Source organism: Coregonus clupeaformis, chromosome 28 (genome assembly GCF_020615455.1).
Source record: "Coregonus clupeaformis isolate EN_2021a chromosome 28, ASM2061545v1, whole genome shotgun sequence".
Classification (NCBI taxonomy): Eukaryota; Metazoa; Chordata; class Actinopteri; order Salmoniformes; family Salmonidae; genus Coregonus; species Coregonus clupeaformis.
Window position 1 is genome coordinate 2,947,977 of NC_059219.1, and position 18,276 is coordinate 2,966,252.

Here is an 18,276-nt window from a genome sequence, read left to right on the forward strand (position 1 = left end):
TGTCTGCATACATCTGAGGAGCAGTAGCACTTTATTTGTACAGTACAGTCATACTGTCTGTTAAACATCTTGTGCAAGTCTATTTTTACACCTCTCTTTCAGTTCCTCAAAAAAAGCGACATTCTTTCAAAAAAGGCAATTAACATGAAGGATATGTTTGAACATGATAGATTTCAGAAGATCACTAAATTATCTGTAAGAGTTACAGAGGGTCAAAGATCATACTCCTAAGAGGTTAGCAAGTCTTGGGGGTATGATATTTGACCCTCTGTAACTTTCTCACTCATCATTATTCACAATTCATTCAGGATTATCTGTAATCTTGGCAGCATCCACATTAATGTAGAAGTGTTTAGAAACATATTATATTCTTATTTACAATAAAAGTGACTCCAAAATTATTTACCATTCATTTCTATTGGGCGCTGCTTTCCTGTGCTAGTTTACAAGTGCTACATTATATATGGGCTGCTTAAGTAGCCATATACAGTATACTGTAAGCCAAACATCTGTACAGATTTCCTATCTTTTCATTCAAAATGTATCTCGAGCCGCCAGCTCTGGTTATAGACGGCACTTACACGGACCCATAGAGATGTATAGAGGGCACACTTGCCACTAGACAGGAAAGGCCTCTATGGGCTTTTCTATCACAGAAGCGATCAATAGCAAAGATTGTGTGGCGGAAAACGCACCCACCCAGGCTCCGCCGACATTAACAGCTTTCCAGTCGTATCCCCCTGGCTTTCACCTTGATAATGACTGGGACCCCCTGGTCCGTCTGCGACCTTCACCCTGGACGACCGCTAGGAAGACCTGGGGAGGGCTTAACCTGTGGCTAGAGAGATGCTTCTGTGACCAACTGGGTATGAACCCGGGTCTCTTACTTGTGTTTGCCCACAGAGCTCAAGGAGCTAACATAATTATTTTTCTTTTACATTTTTAGTCATTTAGCAGACGCTCTTATCCAGAGCGACTTACAGTTAGTGAGTGATTACATATTATTTTTTTTCATACTGGCCCCCTGTGGGAATCGAACCCACAACCCTGGCGTTGCAAACGCCACGCTCTACCAACTGAGCTACATCCCTGACGGCCATTCCCTCCCCTACCCTGGACGACGCTGGGCCAAATGGGTCTCCCGGTCGCGGCCGGCTACGACAGAGCCTGGAATCTAACCAGGATCTCTAGTGGCACAGCTAGCACAGCGATGCAGTGCCTTATACCACTGCGCCAAGGCCCAATGCAGTCAAAAGCGAGATTTTCACGTGTTTTATATATATTTACACACGAGGTTGGAATAATACTGTGAATTTGTTTAAATTATGATAATTCCCTTTTAGTGCAAGAGCTGTTTGAAAAGATGGCCTGAAATTTCAGCCTGTTTTGGTGGGATGGAATTTTGCCTGCCTGGCGACATCACCAGGCGGTAATTTAGTTAATAGACCAATAAGAGAGAGAGTTCCAAACCTCTCTGCCAATAAAATATAGTTTTCAGTTTTTCCCTCCACACTCAGACCACTCCCAGACAATCCTAGCCAAAGTCTTGCTTGAGAAATTGCTGTTTTTGTTTATTTTTAACCATTTTAATTGAAAACAAATCACAGTAAGGTACTTAAATGTAAACAAGAAATTATTTAATATTGAGATTAAACAGCAGCATTGGACCTTTAAACAGACACAAAAAAAAGTTTCCAAAGTTTCGGCTGGATGCCTTTATCAAGAGCATAAACAATAATACAATAAAACTAGGTTCCCTCCAATTCACAAATATTGTGCAGAAATTACTTAATTGGCCAGATAGGGGGACACCTCCCCACACCCATGAGTTAATAAATTGTTAAATTACATATGTAATAAACCATATACAGGCAACACTCAAGCAAAAAAACACATTTGTTAAACAACTAGCAACTAAATGTATGTACAAACCTCTGTCTATGTTGAAATTAAAATAACTAGCTCATGGTAATTAGTCAGTCATGTATCGTCATTCAAAGCAGCATACAGCAGATGGTCACACGGGTTTTACCCTGATATACAACAAAAATAGTACAAAACCAATGATGGAGCCTTTTTCAGTTCCTCTAAGCAACAAAGATATGTGTTAGTGATAAGGTGTTGAAAAAAGAAAATTGGATCTGATAAAAATTGGAGAAGTAAAAAAAAAAAGAAGTAAATTAAATAGGCTTATTTCTAAGTAATTTCAGATGAAGCAGAAAAAGTACACTCCAGACAGAGCAATAAAAAGGACTTAATCAGAATTGTCTAAACAAACCTCAAATACCGGTAGACATTTTGTACCGAGGACTTTTAACTGCAAATAAAATACCTCAACATATCTGCCAACACTATTTGTCTCAGCATTAACAGAAGGTCCTACATAAACCTCTGATCTCAAGCTTCAGTAGGAGGGATCAGTTTAGCCCACAGTCTGTCCCAGAATGCCTGGTGCTGATGGGGGTCCTGGGGCCAGTCCAAATAGGTCCTGGTCTTGACCAGGCGAGCCAGCCTGTGGTGGGCAGACAGCCGGCGAGGGGGGATCTTCTCCAGGAAGACCAGGAGGAGGATGTCCCTTTGCTCCACCTGCAGCCTGGAGGTGGCCAGCTTCATCTCCAAGGAACACCAGTTACTGTGCAGGTAGTGGCGGCTGACCAGGCAGAGGGTTTGCCGGCTCCGGTAGAGGCTGTCTGTGATGTTCTCCACAATGTCCTTCCCCAGCTGGAAGTCCCTGCTGTGCAGACAGAGGCGCAGGAAAGGGGGACCCCTCTGCTCCAGGTTGGGTAGTAGCTCCTCCACCACCCAGCGCTCGTCCTTTCCGCTGTAGGAGACAAACGCATCATAGTGGTAGCGCCCCCTGGTGTTTGATTGCATCGCCTCCGACAGCCAGCCAAGGGTGATGTGGTAGAGGGGGAGGAGGTAAGGACCGGCCAGGTTATGGACCAACACCACCAGCATGAAGAACAGGACTCCCAGGCCAGTCGCAGCAAAGAGCACAAAGCCCACCTCTGTTGTGCAGTTGGCTTCTGTGTACTTGACAAAGTTAGGTGTGTCTAGTTGTCACGCCCTGGCTCGGGGGACTCTCGTATGTTGAGCCAGGGTGTTAGTTTCTATGTTTTGTGGTGGGTTCTAGGTTATTGTATTTCTTTGTTTGAGTGACTCCCAATCAGAGGTAACGAGTGTCAGCTGTTGGCTCGTTGTCTCTGATTGGGAGCCATATTTTACTATCTGTCTTTCACGTTGTGTTTGTGGTTTCTTGTTCATTTCGGTTTGTGTGAAACCGTAGACGTCACGTTTTCGTTTGTGTTTTTGATCGTGTGATCATTTATAGTAATAAAATATGTTCACCTTCAACGCTGCGCATTGGTCCTCTATGTATGACGAACGTGACAGAAGAAACCACCAAGATGGGACCAAGCAGCGTGTCCAGGAGCCGTCGCCAGGGAGATCCCTCACAGATCTCCTTCGCCTCCTGGACTGGGTCAAGCCGAGGGAGGAAGACAAGGGCTTGACATTATGGCAGAAGGGCGAGAAGCTGGCGAGGGATATGGAGACGTGGTCCACGGGTAGGAGAGACGCCCCGAAAATTTTTAGGGGGGGGCTCACGACGGCGGACCAGCAGGAGGCCGCGATAGAGCGGTCCAGTGGGTTGCCGGAGAAGGCCGCCGGGTTACGGGGGCCACTGGTAGAAGAGGGGATGGAAGGTGTGGAGGCACGGCGAGAGGTACTGGCGTGTGTTGCCAGTCCGGTCCGGCCCGTTCCAGATCCCGGTGTGGAGCCAGTGGTGTGTGTCCCCAGTACGGTCCGGTCTATTCCTGCTCCCCGCACCGAACCTGCGGTGCGCGTCGCCAGCCCAGTCCGGCCCATTCCTGCTCCCCGCATCAAGTCTGTGGTGCGTCTCGTCTGCCCGGCTCTGCCCGTTCCTGCTCCCCGCACCAGGTCTGTGGTGCGCGTCGCTAGCCCGGTCCGGCCCATTCCTGCTCCCCGCACCAGGTCTGTGGTGCGTCTCGTCAGCCCGGCTCTGCCCGTTCCTGCTCTCCGCACCAGGTCTGTGGTGCGCGTCGCCAGCCCGGTCCGGCCCATTCCTGCTCCCGCGTCAAGTCTGTGGTGCGTCTCGTCAGCCCGGCTCTGCCCGTTCCTGCTCTCCGCACCAGGTCTGTGGTGCGCGTCGCCAGCCCGGTCCGGCCCATTCCTGCTCCCAGCACCAAGTCTGTGGGGCGGTTCGTCAGCCCTGTCCGGCCCGCTCCTGCTCCCCACACCAAGCCAGTGGTGTGCGTCGTCAGTGCAGCACGGCCCGTGCCTGTTCCCCACACCAAGCCAGTGGTGTGCGTCGTCGGTCCGGCACGGCACGTGTCTGTTCCACTGGAGCCGGATCCGCCGCCTAGGCGGAGTGCCCACCCGGTCCCTCCCCTGTTGTGTTTCGTTGGCGCGGTCGGAGTCCGCGCCTTTAGGGGGGGGTACTGTCACGCCCTGGCTCGGGGGACTCTCGTATGTTGAGCCAGGGTGTTAGTTTCTATGTTTTGTGGTGGGTTCTAGGTTATTGTATTTCTTTGTTTGAGTGACTCCCAATCAGAGGTAACGAGTGTCAGCTGTTGGCTCGTTGTCTCTGATTGGGAGCCATATTTTACTATCTGTCTTTCACGTTGTGTTTGTGGTTTCTTGTTCATTTCGGTTTGTGTGAAACCGTAGACGTCACGTTTTCGTTTGTGTTTTTGATCGTGTGATCATTTATAGTAATAAAATATGTTCAACTTCAACGCTGCGCATTGGTCCTCTATGTATGACGAACGTGACACTAGTCCATTGTCCGACAAGCATATCAAGTCCTCTAAAGTATATATATGTTCATGATTAAGCATGATCACTTCAACCAGGGGCGGTGTGTTCAATAGGGCGATATGGGCGACGCACTGCCAAACGGGAAAAGGAAGGGATTTTTTTTCTAATCAATTATATCACGGCAACAGTAGTTATCAGTGTTGTAATCTAGACGCCTGATCTGCCACAGTGCCACTAAATGTCCAATCAGGGTAAAGTCGTGCTTCAAATGGCCCCCCCCCACTTTTGGGGCTATTTCAGTCAGGTTGAAAATCGCCCAGAAGTCTGTCATAGACTCCCATGTAAAATCTATTTTTTTTCAAATTTCAGAGCTTTCAATACAATCTCTATGGGTGTCTGAGGGCTTGCACTTACGCGCTTTCGTCATACGTAACGTAACCATGAATGAACGTAACTAAGAAAAAACCGGGTAGCAGCCTCAATCAATTCACTACTATCAAAATGGCTAGGCTTCAGTCCAACTCGATTGTGTCTTTGAAAGAAGTTCCTTTTTGTCGGCGAACAAATGAAGATAAATTGGCAACGAAACAATTAGGACCTCCCAGACCAAATTTAATAATTCAACAGGTTTCTACTAAAGGGGGGAAGTCCTACACCCGAGGATTTTCCAAAAAAATGGTACGAACGAAAAAATAACATTGCCACTCAACTGGATGAGGGATACAGGCTAGCTGTCCGCCGCCACAACGATGAGGTTAGTGTTGATAATCACAAGTTTACTGGAGAACTGAGACCAAGTAGAGACTTTGGACAGGGTGGATATGGTTATATTGCGATATTGTCAATACAGTATATCGTAAAGTATCACTATGTAACTCGATTTCTTTCACCCCAATCCCTCAAATTAACGGTAAATAACTGAATTGTTTGCCCCACATTTAGCTAAGATGATTAGCTAGCCAGCTAAAATGTTTTATTTAGTTAGCAGTCGCATCTACAATAGTTTACTGTCAATAACATGTCTCCAAAAATGACGTGGTGTCTCCAATTGTGTTGACATTTTACAATTGCGATGCGCATCCATGAGTATCCACTTTCTGTAGCTCAGCTGGTAGAGCACGGCGCTTGTAACGCCAAGGTAGTGGGTTCGATCCCCGGGACCACCCATACACAAAAATGTATGCACGCATGACTGTAAGTCGCTTTGGATAAAAGCGTCTGCTAAATGGCATATTATTATTATTATTATTATTATTATTCCAGCCTTGTGTAGGTCTCCAATCTTGTCCCTGACATCCTTGGAGAGCTCTTTGGTCTTGGCCATGGTGGAGAGTTTGGAATCTGATTGATTGATTGCTTCTGTGGACAGGTGTCTTTTATACAGGTAACAAGCTGAGATTAGGAGCACTCCCTGAGATCAGTCAATAAATGATTCTGGTATTGATTTATATGCTGCCCCTGTCTTCATGTTGTTGCTGGACATATCTTTTTAAAAATGTGTGTAGGTCACCTAAATCATCAGAAAAATTGCCCCTCCTGAGAATTTTTTCAGGAGCCGCCACTGACTTCAACCGACCTGTACCCCTTTGCCCATGCAATGAGCCAAGCACTGTCACAACTGCAAAAAATCTGTAACATATCAAGTATCAAATACTTTAGGCTAAAGAGAGGTTCGGTAAAGCTGTAGATTACATGATAAATGTTCTCGATACGCAAATATAATGTTTTCAAGGATTTAAAGTCTTTAGTTAAACTCCCCTCTAAAGAGTCAATCCTGCAGTTTGAAAGTTTCAGAACCTCCAGTTTGGTCAGGTTATGGAAAATGGTGTCGGCAGAATGCTGTATTAAAAGGTCCACCTGTATTAGAGTCAGTTTCCTCAGGTGAATCAGCTGATTCATTGATGTTAAATCAACACTTTTAGCTGAAAGCTTTGACCTGTACACAAATGTCTCCACAGACCTGAAGTACTTTCCCATGAATTCAGATCCACAAAGGAATTCTTCAGCGTCAACATTAAGATGGGTTACAGACTTAAAGAAAGGTCTGTCACAGTCTTCAAATGACACTGTCTGGCCATTGAGTTGGAGACTCAGGTTCTGTTTAGATGTGATGTTACTGCCAATAATCAACTGCATTGGCCTCATACCTGAACTAAATGTGCAAATGAGTCAGGTGACTCAGAATGTCACTGAATACAAGTGTGAGATTCAGCTTTATCACAGCTTCTCTTGGTGGATAGTTCAAGTACCCCAGAAACACTTGTCTTAGACATGTAAGGTGTGCGAAAGACATTGCTTCAATATTGTAGATCTGTGGATTTTCCCTGAGGTCTAACAATGTCAAACTATGTAAACCAATAAACGTGTTTGCATATAACTGGGTTATATTATTTTGTGTAATGTCTAAGGACTCCAGATTTGCCAATCCGAGGAAAGCAAAGTCTTCAATGTTTGAAATTAAACTACATGATAAATCTAGAGACTGCAGGTTCTCAAGACAGCTGAACTGTTTTGCAAAAAGCGTTTGTATTTTCCTCGACCTGAAAGAGAGTAGTGTTAACCATGTGATTGGTTGATTTCGGAAGGAGCAGAGTTTTGTGTCTGGCCATATACATATAATATTTTAAGGTTTTTGAGACTGGAAAGAAAATTCCATTTCAAATGGGGAGTAGAATGGAAGAGTCCATGTCCATGAAACTCCATATATTCCAGCCCAATGCACAATTCAACACTGGACATGGAGAGGCTGCTTGTATTGGCATTGGAAAAACGTATTCTCTTGATTGAAAGCAAAAACACTACATTACAGACACTTTCAAAATCAATGTAATTGCGACCAGATAAAACCAAGAACTGGATTTGCTTAATGCCAGACAGGGGAAGACGCAGTAGGACATCCTGGTTTAGGCCCCCAGTAAAACTTGTCAGGTTCTGGAAACAAGCCAGTGCACCTTCCTCTATATGGTTTATTTAACCAAAATCTAATCCGGCGCTTGTTAGATTGTTGAAAACAGGTGTCATGCTTTCGTTGGCGTTTAAGATGGAGCAGTTTGATTGGTTTAACGATTGTATATTTGGTGCCTCTACAAATAGCTTTGTAAGTGACTTTATATTCATTATTCTGCATAGTATTTCTGACAAATCCTCTACACAGGGTTCATGAACCAAGACACTTTGTAATTGAGGTATGCCATGGAAAACATCAGGTGCCATTACTGATGGCCTATAACGCAATATGGTCAACTGACTTAGCTTGACTAGATCTCTGAATGCGTTAGGCCCAATATGACAATCACAGCACCCAGTGACTATTCCATTAAAGTATATATGTCGCAGATTTGGAAGGACCTGGCTATTACCAGTTGGAAGGATTTGAGGAAAACAGCCTCCAATGTACAGGTTCTCCAAATACTGAAAACGAGAGAAAAAACCCAGAGACATGGAACTATTTTCACCATGTTTCATAGATATGCAGAGGGTATTGATATTAGAGGGAAGTCCAAGCAGATCCTCCTCGATGGCTGTGACATCTCGACAGGCAGCAGTATACTGTTCTGCTAAAGGACAGTAGTTCCAGGTGGGCAAGTATTCACCACTGTTATAAATGTGGCATTTAGGATACATCCATCCACTAACACTCTGAATCCACAGGAACAGGACGGCAGGGTGGGAAAACATCTCTCCCAACGACAGTAAAATCTACTGAGATGATTGTCAGAATAGTTAGGTTCCGGTTGAAATCTGTAGAACGTTGGTTTGATATAGTAACACCCTTCGGAGTGCTGCAAACAGTATGGAGTCTTTCTTCTTCTTTGTCTTCTTGTTCTTTATTATTTCAGATGCCTTTCTCCTTGGTAACTAACAACAGCTCACAGCTTTTTGTTGATCCATTACTCTGCCTTTTCACCCTCCAGTTGAATGGTACTTAAGGTTGCAAAGTCATTCTCTAATGGTTAGTTTGGTTCCAAAAGTAAGTAAAGTATAAATGTCCCAAAGTCAATGAAGAAATGAGTGGAGGGCTGCAAAGTGTTCTCTGACCGTCACAGTTAATGTCTGCATACATCTGAGGAGCAGTAGCACTTTATTTGTACAGTACAGTCATACTGTCTGTTAAACATCTTGTGCAAGTCTATTTTTACACCTCTCTTTCAGTTCCTCAAAAAAAAGAGACATTCTTTCAAAAAAGACAATTAACATGAAGGATATGTTTGAACATGATAGATTTCAGAAGATCACTAAATTATCTGTAAGAGTTACAGAGGGTCAAAGATCATACTCCTAAGAGGTAAGCAAGTCTTGGGGGTATGATCTTTGACCCTCTGTAACTTTCTCACTCATCATTATTCACAATTCATTCAGGATTATTTGTAATCTTGGCAGCATCCACATTAATGTAGAAGTGTTTAGAAACATATTATATTCTTATTTACAATAAAAGTGACTCTAAAATGACACAATACATTATTTACCATTCATTTCTATTGGGCACAAAATAATCTGAAACACAACCAAAACGAACTGCAAATGCATCCAACAAGTTTGTAGAGTCACAAGCTTGATGTAGTCATTGCGTGCTAGAAATATGGGACCAAATACTAAACTGTTGACTACTTTATTTCCAAGAAACTTTAGGGGTTGTCAATAATTTTGACCCCTACCTTTTTGAGAAAAAAACATTTTACTTGTTAAACAAAATCTCTTTCTCTGAGCAATTGTATTAGTATATAATAATATAATTTCCCAATTTTGTGAGCATACAATATAGCTCAGTATTTAAATTATTTATTTTATACAGTCATTATTGCTAATCCTAATCCCTTTAACTCTCTTCTTGAAAAACATTTGAAAAAAATGATCACCTTAAATTCCTATAACTCAAATAAGAACTTTTTTTTATTTTGGAAATTACAGAGCTCTACCAGATGGTTGAGAAGTCAAAAGAGGGTTATTACTAGCAATGTCATATTAGAATAGTAATTTGCATAGCATTTATTATAATCTCAACAATAATACAGAAATGACTTTAGGTCTGCTTCGATGGCTTTTATAGGTAGGTAAGCGTTGTTAAATGAGGCCTGATGTTATGGTAATTTCGTATGTCCAAACATGAATATTAAATTACATTGAAATTAATGCGTGTTCAGGTGGTTTATAGTGTTCATGTCCCTCAAATTTTTTTTCTCTTACATTTAAAATGATGAAGGTTCTTCCACCATGTTTTCCACATATACAGACTACATTTTCAGATAAATGACAAAGAGCAGTTTTCAATTACTATCATAGGCATTCTTTTATAGTCGACCTTAAGTCTGAATATAATGTGTTGTCAACAATTCAATCATATCTTTCACCAAGTACAGTGGGGGAAAAAAGTATTTAGTCAGCCACCAATTGTGCATGTTCTCCCACTTAAAAAGATGAGAGAGGCCTGTAATTTTCATCATAGGTACATGTCAACTATGACAGACAAATTGAGAAAAAAAATCCAGAAAATCACATTGTAGGATTTTTAAAGATTTATTTACAAATTATGGTGGAAAATATGTATTTGGTCACCTACAAACAAGCAAGATTTCTGCCTCTCACAGACTGTAACTTCTTCTTTAAGAGGCTCCTCTGTCCTCCACTCGTTACCTGTATTAATGGCACCTGTTTGAACTTGTTATCAGTATAAAAGACACCTGTCCACAACCTCAAACAGTCACACTCCAAACTCCACTATGGCCAAGACCAAAGAGCTGTCAAAGGACACCAGAAACAAAATTGTAGACCTGCACCAGGCTGGGAAGACTGAATCTCAATAGGTAAGCAGCTTGGTTTGAAGAAATCAACTGTGGGAGCAATTATTAGGAAATGGAAGACATACAAGACCACTGATAATCTCCCTCGATCTGGGGCTCCACGCAAGATCTCACCCCGTGGGGTCAAAATGATCACAAGAACGGTGAGCAAAAATCCCAGAACCACACGGGGGACCTAGTGAATGACCTGCAGAGAGCTGGGACCAAAGTAACAAAGCCTACCATCAGTAACACACTACGCCGCCAGGGACTCAAATCCTGCAGTGCCAGACGTGTCCCCCTGCTTAAGCCAGTACATGTCCAGGCCCGTCTGAAGTTTGCTAGAGTGCATTTGGATGATCCAGAAGAGGATTGGGAGAATGTCATATGGTCAGATGAAACCAAAATAGAACTTTTTTGGTAAAAACTCAACTCGTCGTGTTTGGAGGACAAAAGAATGCTGAGTTGCATCCAAAGAACACCATACCTACTGTGAAGCATGGGGGTGGAAACATCATGCTTTGGGGCTGTTTTTCTGCAAAGGGACCAGGACGACTGATCCGTGTAAAGGAAAGAATGAATGGGGCCATGTATCGTAAGATTTTGAGTGAAAACCTCCTTCCATCAGCAAGGGCATTGAAGATGAAACGTGGCTGGGTCTTTCAGCATGACAATGATCCCAAACACACTGCCCGGGCAACGAAGGAGTGGCTTCGTAAGAAGCATTTTAACGTCCTGGAGTGGCCTAGCCAGTCTCCAGATCTCAACCCCATAGAAAATCTTTGGAGGGAGTTGAAAGTCCGTGTTGCCCAGCGACAGCCCCAAAACATCACTGCTCTAGAGGAGATCTGCATGGAGGAATGGGCCAAAATACCAGCAACAGTGTGTGAAAACCTTGTGAAGACTTACAGAAAACGTTTGACCTTTGTCATTGCCAACAAAGGGTATATAACAAAGTATTGAGAAACTTTTGTTATTGACCAAATACTTATTTTCCACCATAATTTGCAAATAAATTCATTAAAAATCCTACAATGTGATTTTCTGGATTTTTTTCTCTCTCATTTTGTCTGTCATAGTTGACGTGTACCTGTGATGAAAATTACAGGCCTCTCTCATCTTTTTAAGTGGGAGAACTTGCACAATTGGTGGCTGACTAAATACTTTTTTCCCCCACTGTATTTAGAATTAAAAAAATATTTCATCCACCATACTTTTACTTACTTTTTACAAATTATGTTAATTTTTGCAGGAGGGCTGGTGGAGTTCACCAATCAATAGGGATGTGCATCTTTCCCTTTCAAGGCAATTTGATACCTATTCAGATCCCTTCCCTTTTTCCACATTGTTACGTTACAGCCTTATTCTAAAAAGGATTAAATAAATAAAAATGTATCATCAATCTACACCCACTAAGCAGGTAGCTTAATGGGTAAGAGCGTTGTGGCAGTAACCGAAAGGTCGCTGGTTCTAATTCCCGAGCCGACTAGGTGAAAAATCTGTCGATGTGCCCTTAAGCAAGGCACTTAACCCTAATTGCTCCTGTAAGTCACTCTGGATAAGAGCGTCTGCTAAATGACTAAAATGTAAAATGTAAATGTAAAATGGACACACAATACTCCATAATGACAAAGTGAAAACAGGTTTTTAGAAATGTTTGCAAATTTATTTTAAAAAACAACAGAAATACCTTATTTACATAAGTATTCAGACCCTTTGCTATGAGACTCGAAATTGAGCTAAGGTGCATACTGTTTCCATTGATCATCCTTGAGATGTGTCTACAACTTGATTGGAGTCCACCTGTTGTAAAACCAATTGATTGGACATGATTTGGAAAGGCAGCCCCAAAACATCACTGCTCTAAAGGAGATCTGCATGGAGGAATGTTCCAAAATATATCAGCAACAGTGTGTGAAAACCTTGTGAAGACTTACAGAAAACGTTTGACCTGTGTCATTGCCAACAAAGGGTATATAACAAAGTATTGAGAAACTTTTGTTATTGACCAAATACTTATTTTCCACCATAATTTGCAAATAAATTCATTAAAAATCCTACAATGTGATTTTCTGGATTTATTTTTCTCATTTTGTCTGTCATAGTTGACGTGTACCTATGATGAAAATTACAGGCCTCTCTCATCTTTTTAAGTGGGAGAACTTGCACAATTGGTGGCTGACTAAATACTTTTTTCCCCCACTGTATATAGCACAATTTGAGATTTCATTACCATCTCAAAATCGAATGCTTTTGACCATTTGGAAGTTTTACAGGGTGATTTTCTCTTCTCCTCTCTCTACGGCCATGAAGTGCATTTTGGTCAAATGCTATTTCTAGGGGGTTTAGGGTTTGCGCCTCGCAAAAGTGATTGCTGTCCTCGTTATGATCAACTTCACCCTGTATATCTAAAATGACCATATACACTGATTGTTTAAAACTATTGCCGATAGTGAACCTGAACAATCAAAATAAAATCTATTGTAAGCCCCGTTCAGCAGGTATAGCCAGATGAGTTGTGTTTCCGGTTTACTTTTACACCATTTTCAACAGCGAATAAATAACAATAAACTAGCAAATTACATAGGTTGTCACTGAACTAATAAAGCCTAATATCAAGCAAGCCATTTTAGCATTTGCTTGCTGAAGGTGGCGCACAGATGTGCAAGATCAGGAACAGGCCGTCTACCTCGCGTTGGTCAGCGCGCAAAGTTGGGCACAGTGCGCAGTTTGACTAGGCTACTGATTTTGCCTGGGGGTTGTTCGGCTTGCAAAATTACTTGTAGATCAATGACTGTCAACACAGTTACATATAGTTCGACACTGTTGTCACAAAATATTTGGTATTTTCGGTAGGTAGAAATAATGTACTATGAGCATAACAAAATGTGAACCGGCGATTCTTAACATTTTTGTAGATTTTTGGACCGGCATGCTAAATTTGGGTCGGTATGCAAAACATGCTCTACCCGCCGGTTGAGAATATGAATTACCTACATTTACATTTTAGTCATTTAGCAGACGCTCTTATCCAAAGTGACTTACAGGACCAATTAGGGTTAAGTGCTCTGCTCAAGGGCACATCGACGGATTTTTCACCTAGTCGGCTCAGGGAATCGAACCATCGACCTTTCGGTTACTGGCCCAATGCTCTTAACCGCTAGACTACCTGCCACCGCTAAATACCTGTGTGTTTATCTAATTAAAGCATTATGCTAATAAGTCCCAACTTTAACTTTACCTTTCCTTTATATACCTAGGAGACACAATGAATGGCTGGGTCATTACCATATCACAGACAGACTCAGGTCTTTATCAGGAGAGGAGGAGCATGGATAGGTCATGACCTCATTACAGTAAGATGTGATTGGCTACTAGTGTTAATATGAGTCACTGATTCGCCGAAGGTACAGTACTGTCTAGCTAATAAGTCACTGTACATGTCAGTGGAGGGACTCTGTGCTTATTAACAAGACTAAGTATCAGACAAAGACACCAACGGCCTTTATGAAGTCTCAAAATCGTATCCAGAACCTAGCCTGTATACGATAAATAAAAGCATATCCTCTTGAGGATGAGACATAGTCTGACAGTATATAGGCCTACTACAACTGCATGGTAAGAGTTAATTTGCCATTACAACAGTAAGCTTAAAGAGACAGGGGACATTAAGAGAACAGGGGGCTCAATTGAACCAATCCTTTGTTTGTGCTGTTTAGCATCAGTTCCTCTGAGTCCTTCCTCTTTTCAGAGGATTAATTGCCGTAAACAAATGCAGTTTAATGGGGAGGGAAAAGGGAAAGTAGGGCGCTGGCTCTAATCTGTATTCTCGCTGGCTCTGAGACTAGGCTATAGTAGAGGCTGCAGGCTGAATGTCTGGCCTCCTAATATTGGCCTAGTACAGTAAATTCACAGCCAGAGTAGGGACAGAGAGAGTTCAGTGGTAAAGAGGGCAGAACCTCAAACACAGCCAATAGCCAATGTCATACAAGCACAGGGGCATAACGTTTACATCCATAGCTAATGTTCTACAAACAAAGGCACATACGGTCATCAGTAGAGCCTAGTGAGCTATAGCCAGTACCTTTACTGGACAGCCATCTTCAAATACATAATAATAAAGTCCTGTACTAGGTGCAATGCATATGGATTTCATTGATCTATATTCCACACAGTACAACCGTTTTAATATCTCACCCTGAGCCCACAGTTCAAATAGAGGCTTGGGACCGAGCGTTTGCTTCGTGCTGCTATGGCTATGCACACACTTTCTCCGTCAAAGGGAATTGGATACGAGAGAACACCCTGATTGTTGGAATAACACAGAGAGGGAATCAGTATTTACACCCTGATAAAGAAAGCATCCCAAATGGCACCCTATTCCCTATGTAGAGCACTACTTTTGACCAGAACCCTATTGGCCCTTGTCAAAAGGAGTGCACTACATAGGGAATAGGGTGCCATTTGAGACGCACCGAAAACATGTCAGCAGGAAGTTTCCCTCCTATTCCCTCGGCTGTTATAGAGGACTGATGATGATGCAGTAGGAGCACTGAGCAGTGCTCTACTTGTAACAGGGACACAGGTCCATAACTTATTCATCTAAAGGAATGGGAGGAGGAGAGGAGGAGAGTGAAGAGACAGGGAGCAAACATTCCCTCGCTCCTGTTCTCAAACAAGCCCAGCAAAATGAGTGTATGATCCCTGACAGCGACATACATCGGTGACATGAAAAGCTTTTAGCTCTCGCGGGTAACCCCAGGCCAGGGATGCTAGAGCACTGAGCAGAGACAGGGAAAGAGGCGAGAGAGAGAGACAGTGAAAGAGGCGAGAGAGAGAGAGACAGTGAAAGAGGCGAGAGAGAGAGACAGTGAAAGAGGCGAGAGAGAGAGGCAGTGAAAGAGGCGAGAGAGAGAGGCAGTGAAAGAGGCGAGAGAGAGAGGAAGGAAGGAAGGAAGGAAGGAAGGAAGGAAGGAAGGAAGGAAGGAAGGAAGGAAGGAAGGAAGGAAGGAAGGAAGGAAGGAAGGAAGGAAGGAAGGAAGGAAGGAAGGAAGGAAGGAAGGAAGGAAGGAAGGAAGGAAGGAGAGAGGGGTATGGTCAAGATAAAGAGGTCTGGGAGATATGGATGTTTTTTTATTTCTATGTCTCTGGCCGTCCGGTGCTGTTAGAGAGACAACCTAAACTCTAGATGGCTGGCTGACTCACTGACAGAGTGCACTGCATACACACCGAGGTGGTTTGCTTTGACAATGAGTTTGCACTATCTGAGAGAACATTAACAGATTTCAGAGAGACATGGGTACGTACAGACCAATAAAGGTAGACACACAGACAGAAACACAACCAACCCCAACACACACACACCACCCCAAAACACGCGCGCACGTAGACAGACAGACACACACACACCCCTTTACCTCCTGGTATCGTCATCCTCTTGTGTCCTCTGGGTCCTAACCCAGTTCTCCAGCTGCTTAATGGAGTTGGTTCTGGTCAGACCCCTCTCTGGCTCCTGGGCCTGCTGGATCTGGGTCTGGTTCTGAGGCGGGTCCTGGGCCTTTCCTGATCCTCTCCCCAGGGTAACTACCACCTCCCCTGGGCTGTGGTCTCCAGCCCGCTCCCCAGAGCCGTTGATCTGTGGTGAGGCCATGTGCTGGGAGGCCTGGCCTTGGCGGGAGGCTGTAACTGCTGCTGCGATGGCTGCTGCCTGTGCTGGTTGGAGCTTGATGCTGTTGATCTTAGTCAGAGGCCTCTCAGCACTGCCATCCCTCTGGAATCCATACTTGTTCCCTTCACAGAGGGTTCCATACTTATCCACTTCCCTAAGGGTACCATACTTATCGAGTGTCCCATACTTATCTCCATCTCTCAGGGTACCACACTTACTCCCTTCCCGTAGGGTTTTATACTTCTGTCTTTCATCAAGGGTCCCATAACGATCTGACCGATCTTTCTCAGTCATAGACGTCTGTCTCTCTACCCCTTTCTGGAGGTTGTATTTCTGTCCATCTTTCTGGAGGGTGTATCTCTCTCCTTCTTTTTGCAGTGCATATCTCTCTCCATCTTTCTGTACCAAGTACTTCTCCCCATCTTTCTGAGGTGCGTATTTCTCCATCTGAACATCTTTCTGCAAAGCATATCGTTCACCTCCATCTTTCTGCAAGGAATACCGCTCCCCGTCTTTTTGCAGGGCGTACCTCTCTCCGTCTTTCTGCAACAGGTATCTCTCTCCGTCTCTCTGTAGCGTGTAGCTCACCCCGTCTTTCTGAAGGGAGTATCTCTCTCCGTCTTTCTGCAGGGTGTAGCGTTCCCTCTCTCTCTGGAGGGTGTTGTGTTTTTCGGTGTCTTTGTGTTTCCTGTCCCCGTCCGTGCGGTCCATGCTGCGGGTGAGGGAGGGCTGGCGCGGCTCACGGTTCCTCTCGTTGTTCTGGATCTCCGGTCGAGTCAGCACCCGGTTGTGGTTCAGGATATTGTTCACCTCCTGGGGACCGCCGCGGTCCACCTTCAACTTCTCCAGTCTGGGAGAGAGTGAGAGAGAGAGAGAGAGGAGGGAGAGAGAGAAGAAGGATGGAGAGAGAGAGAAGTGAGGGAGAGAGAGTGATGGATGAGAGAAAAGGAGGGAGAGCGCGAGAGAGGGATTGGAAACGGTAAGAGAAAGGAAAAAAATACAGAAGAATTATCAAAAGATGAAGATAAAGAACAATGTCACCAATAAGCCATTACCAGGCAGGTTCACAGCAAAACATATCTTCACATTCTAACAATGGACTCCTGCTGTGTGGGTGTCAGGCTTTGGGCTCTACTGCTACCTCTCCTCTCCTCCAACCTGCCTGACTGTCTGCCTGCCTGCCTCGGGGGACCAGAGAGGAGAAGAGAACGAGAAGTGAGACGTTTTTAAAACATCACTGTCCGCCCACAGCACTCTGAGGGCACAGTGAGACATGGCTACTTTGACTGAGCAGCCATCCACTGCTGTTACAGAAAGGCCATTAACAGGTCTGTTAATCCAGGGGGAAATAGCTCAATTCTAGGCTAGCCACAGTCCTTTACCGCCTACTGCACTCAGGGACAAGTCACAGTGACAGCCACTTCGGACGACTGCTAATCTAATGCTCAAGTACTTCTATGTATTTCTACCTGGGGTTTTCCTAGTATTTCTCAGTGAGGTAAAGGTACAGTAATGGCAGTATGTCCAATTTCTATTGCCAGACTTTGGCTCTGGAGTTCACAGACACAGTAGTTCTGTGTAATTAAAGCATGCAGTGGCCTGAGTGTGTGCTTGTGCCACACGGCATCCTTTTAAGATGAGAGCAGTGCTGAAGTAACTTGTGCAGACATACAGACATACCTCCACACACGGCCTGCATCACACCACGATGAAGCTAGGACTGCTGGTGTGCTGTGCTTACAGGACTGTGAAGAGTCTGTGTTACTGTCTATCTGAGTCTCTCCAGAGTATAAATCACTGAATGCCGCTGAATGTCGCTAAGCCTTCACAAACAGCTTGCGGCTAAAACACTGCAATTACCAACAGCACTAAAGGTATTTTGTTGTATCGAGTGTGAAGTGCAGAAGCAAGAAGAACTAAGGCTTTGATTTTGTTGCCTCTGATGTGCCACATCAACAGAAGAAAGAAAGTAAGTGTAATGATGTCATTGCATAGTGTTGTGTGGACCAGGGGAGAGTTAGTAGATACGTGGTTTGGTGCCACAGAGGC

At 43.9% G+C, this 18,276-nt stretch overlaps 2 protein-coding genes across 13 annotated transcripts in view; both read right to left on the reverse strand.

The window, feature by feature from the left end:
• Positions 1-18,276, reverse strand: part of LOC121543645 (pleckstrin homology domain-containing family A member 5) — a 154,702-nt gene that overhangs the window by 27,266 nt on the left and 109,160 nt on the right. For all 12 annotated transcript variants that reach the window (XM_045208475.1, XM_041853678.1, XM_045208478.1 and 9 more), the window contains one exon: positions 15,977-17,077. In XM_045208475.1, the coding sequence (XP_045064410.1) occupies positions 15,977-17,077 (1,101 nt within the window). The remainder of the gene's footprint in view (positions 1-15,976; positions 17,078-18,276) is intronic.
• Positions 1,663-3,114, reverse strand: LOC121543646 (toll-like receptor 13). Its single transcript, XM_041853682.2, has one exon. The coding sequence runs from the start codon at positions 2,956-2,958 to the stop codon at positions 2,398-2,400; it is 561 nt and encodes a 186-aa protein (XP_041709616.1). The 5' UTR covers positions 2,959-3,114; the 3' UTR covers positions 1,663-2,397.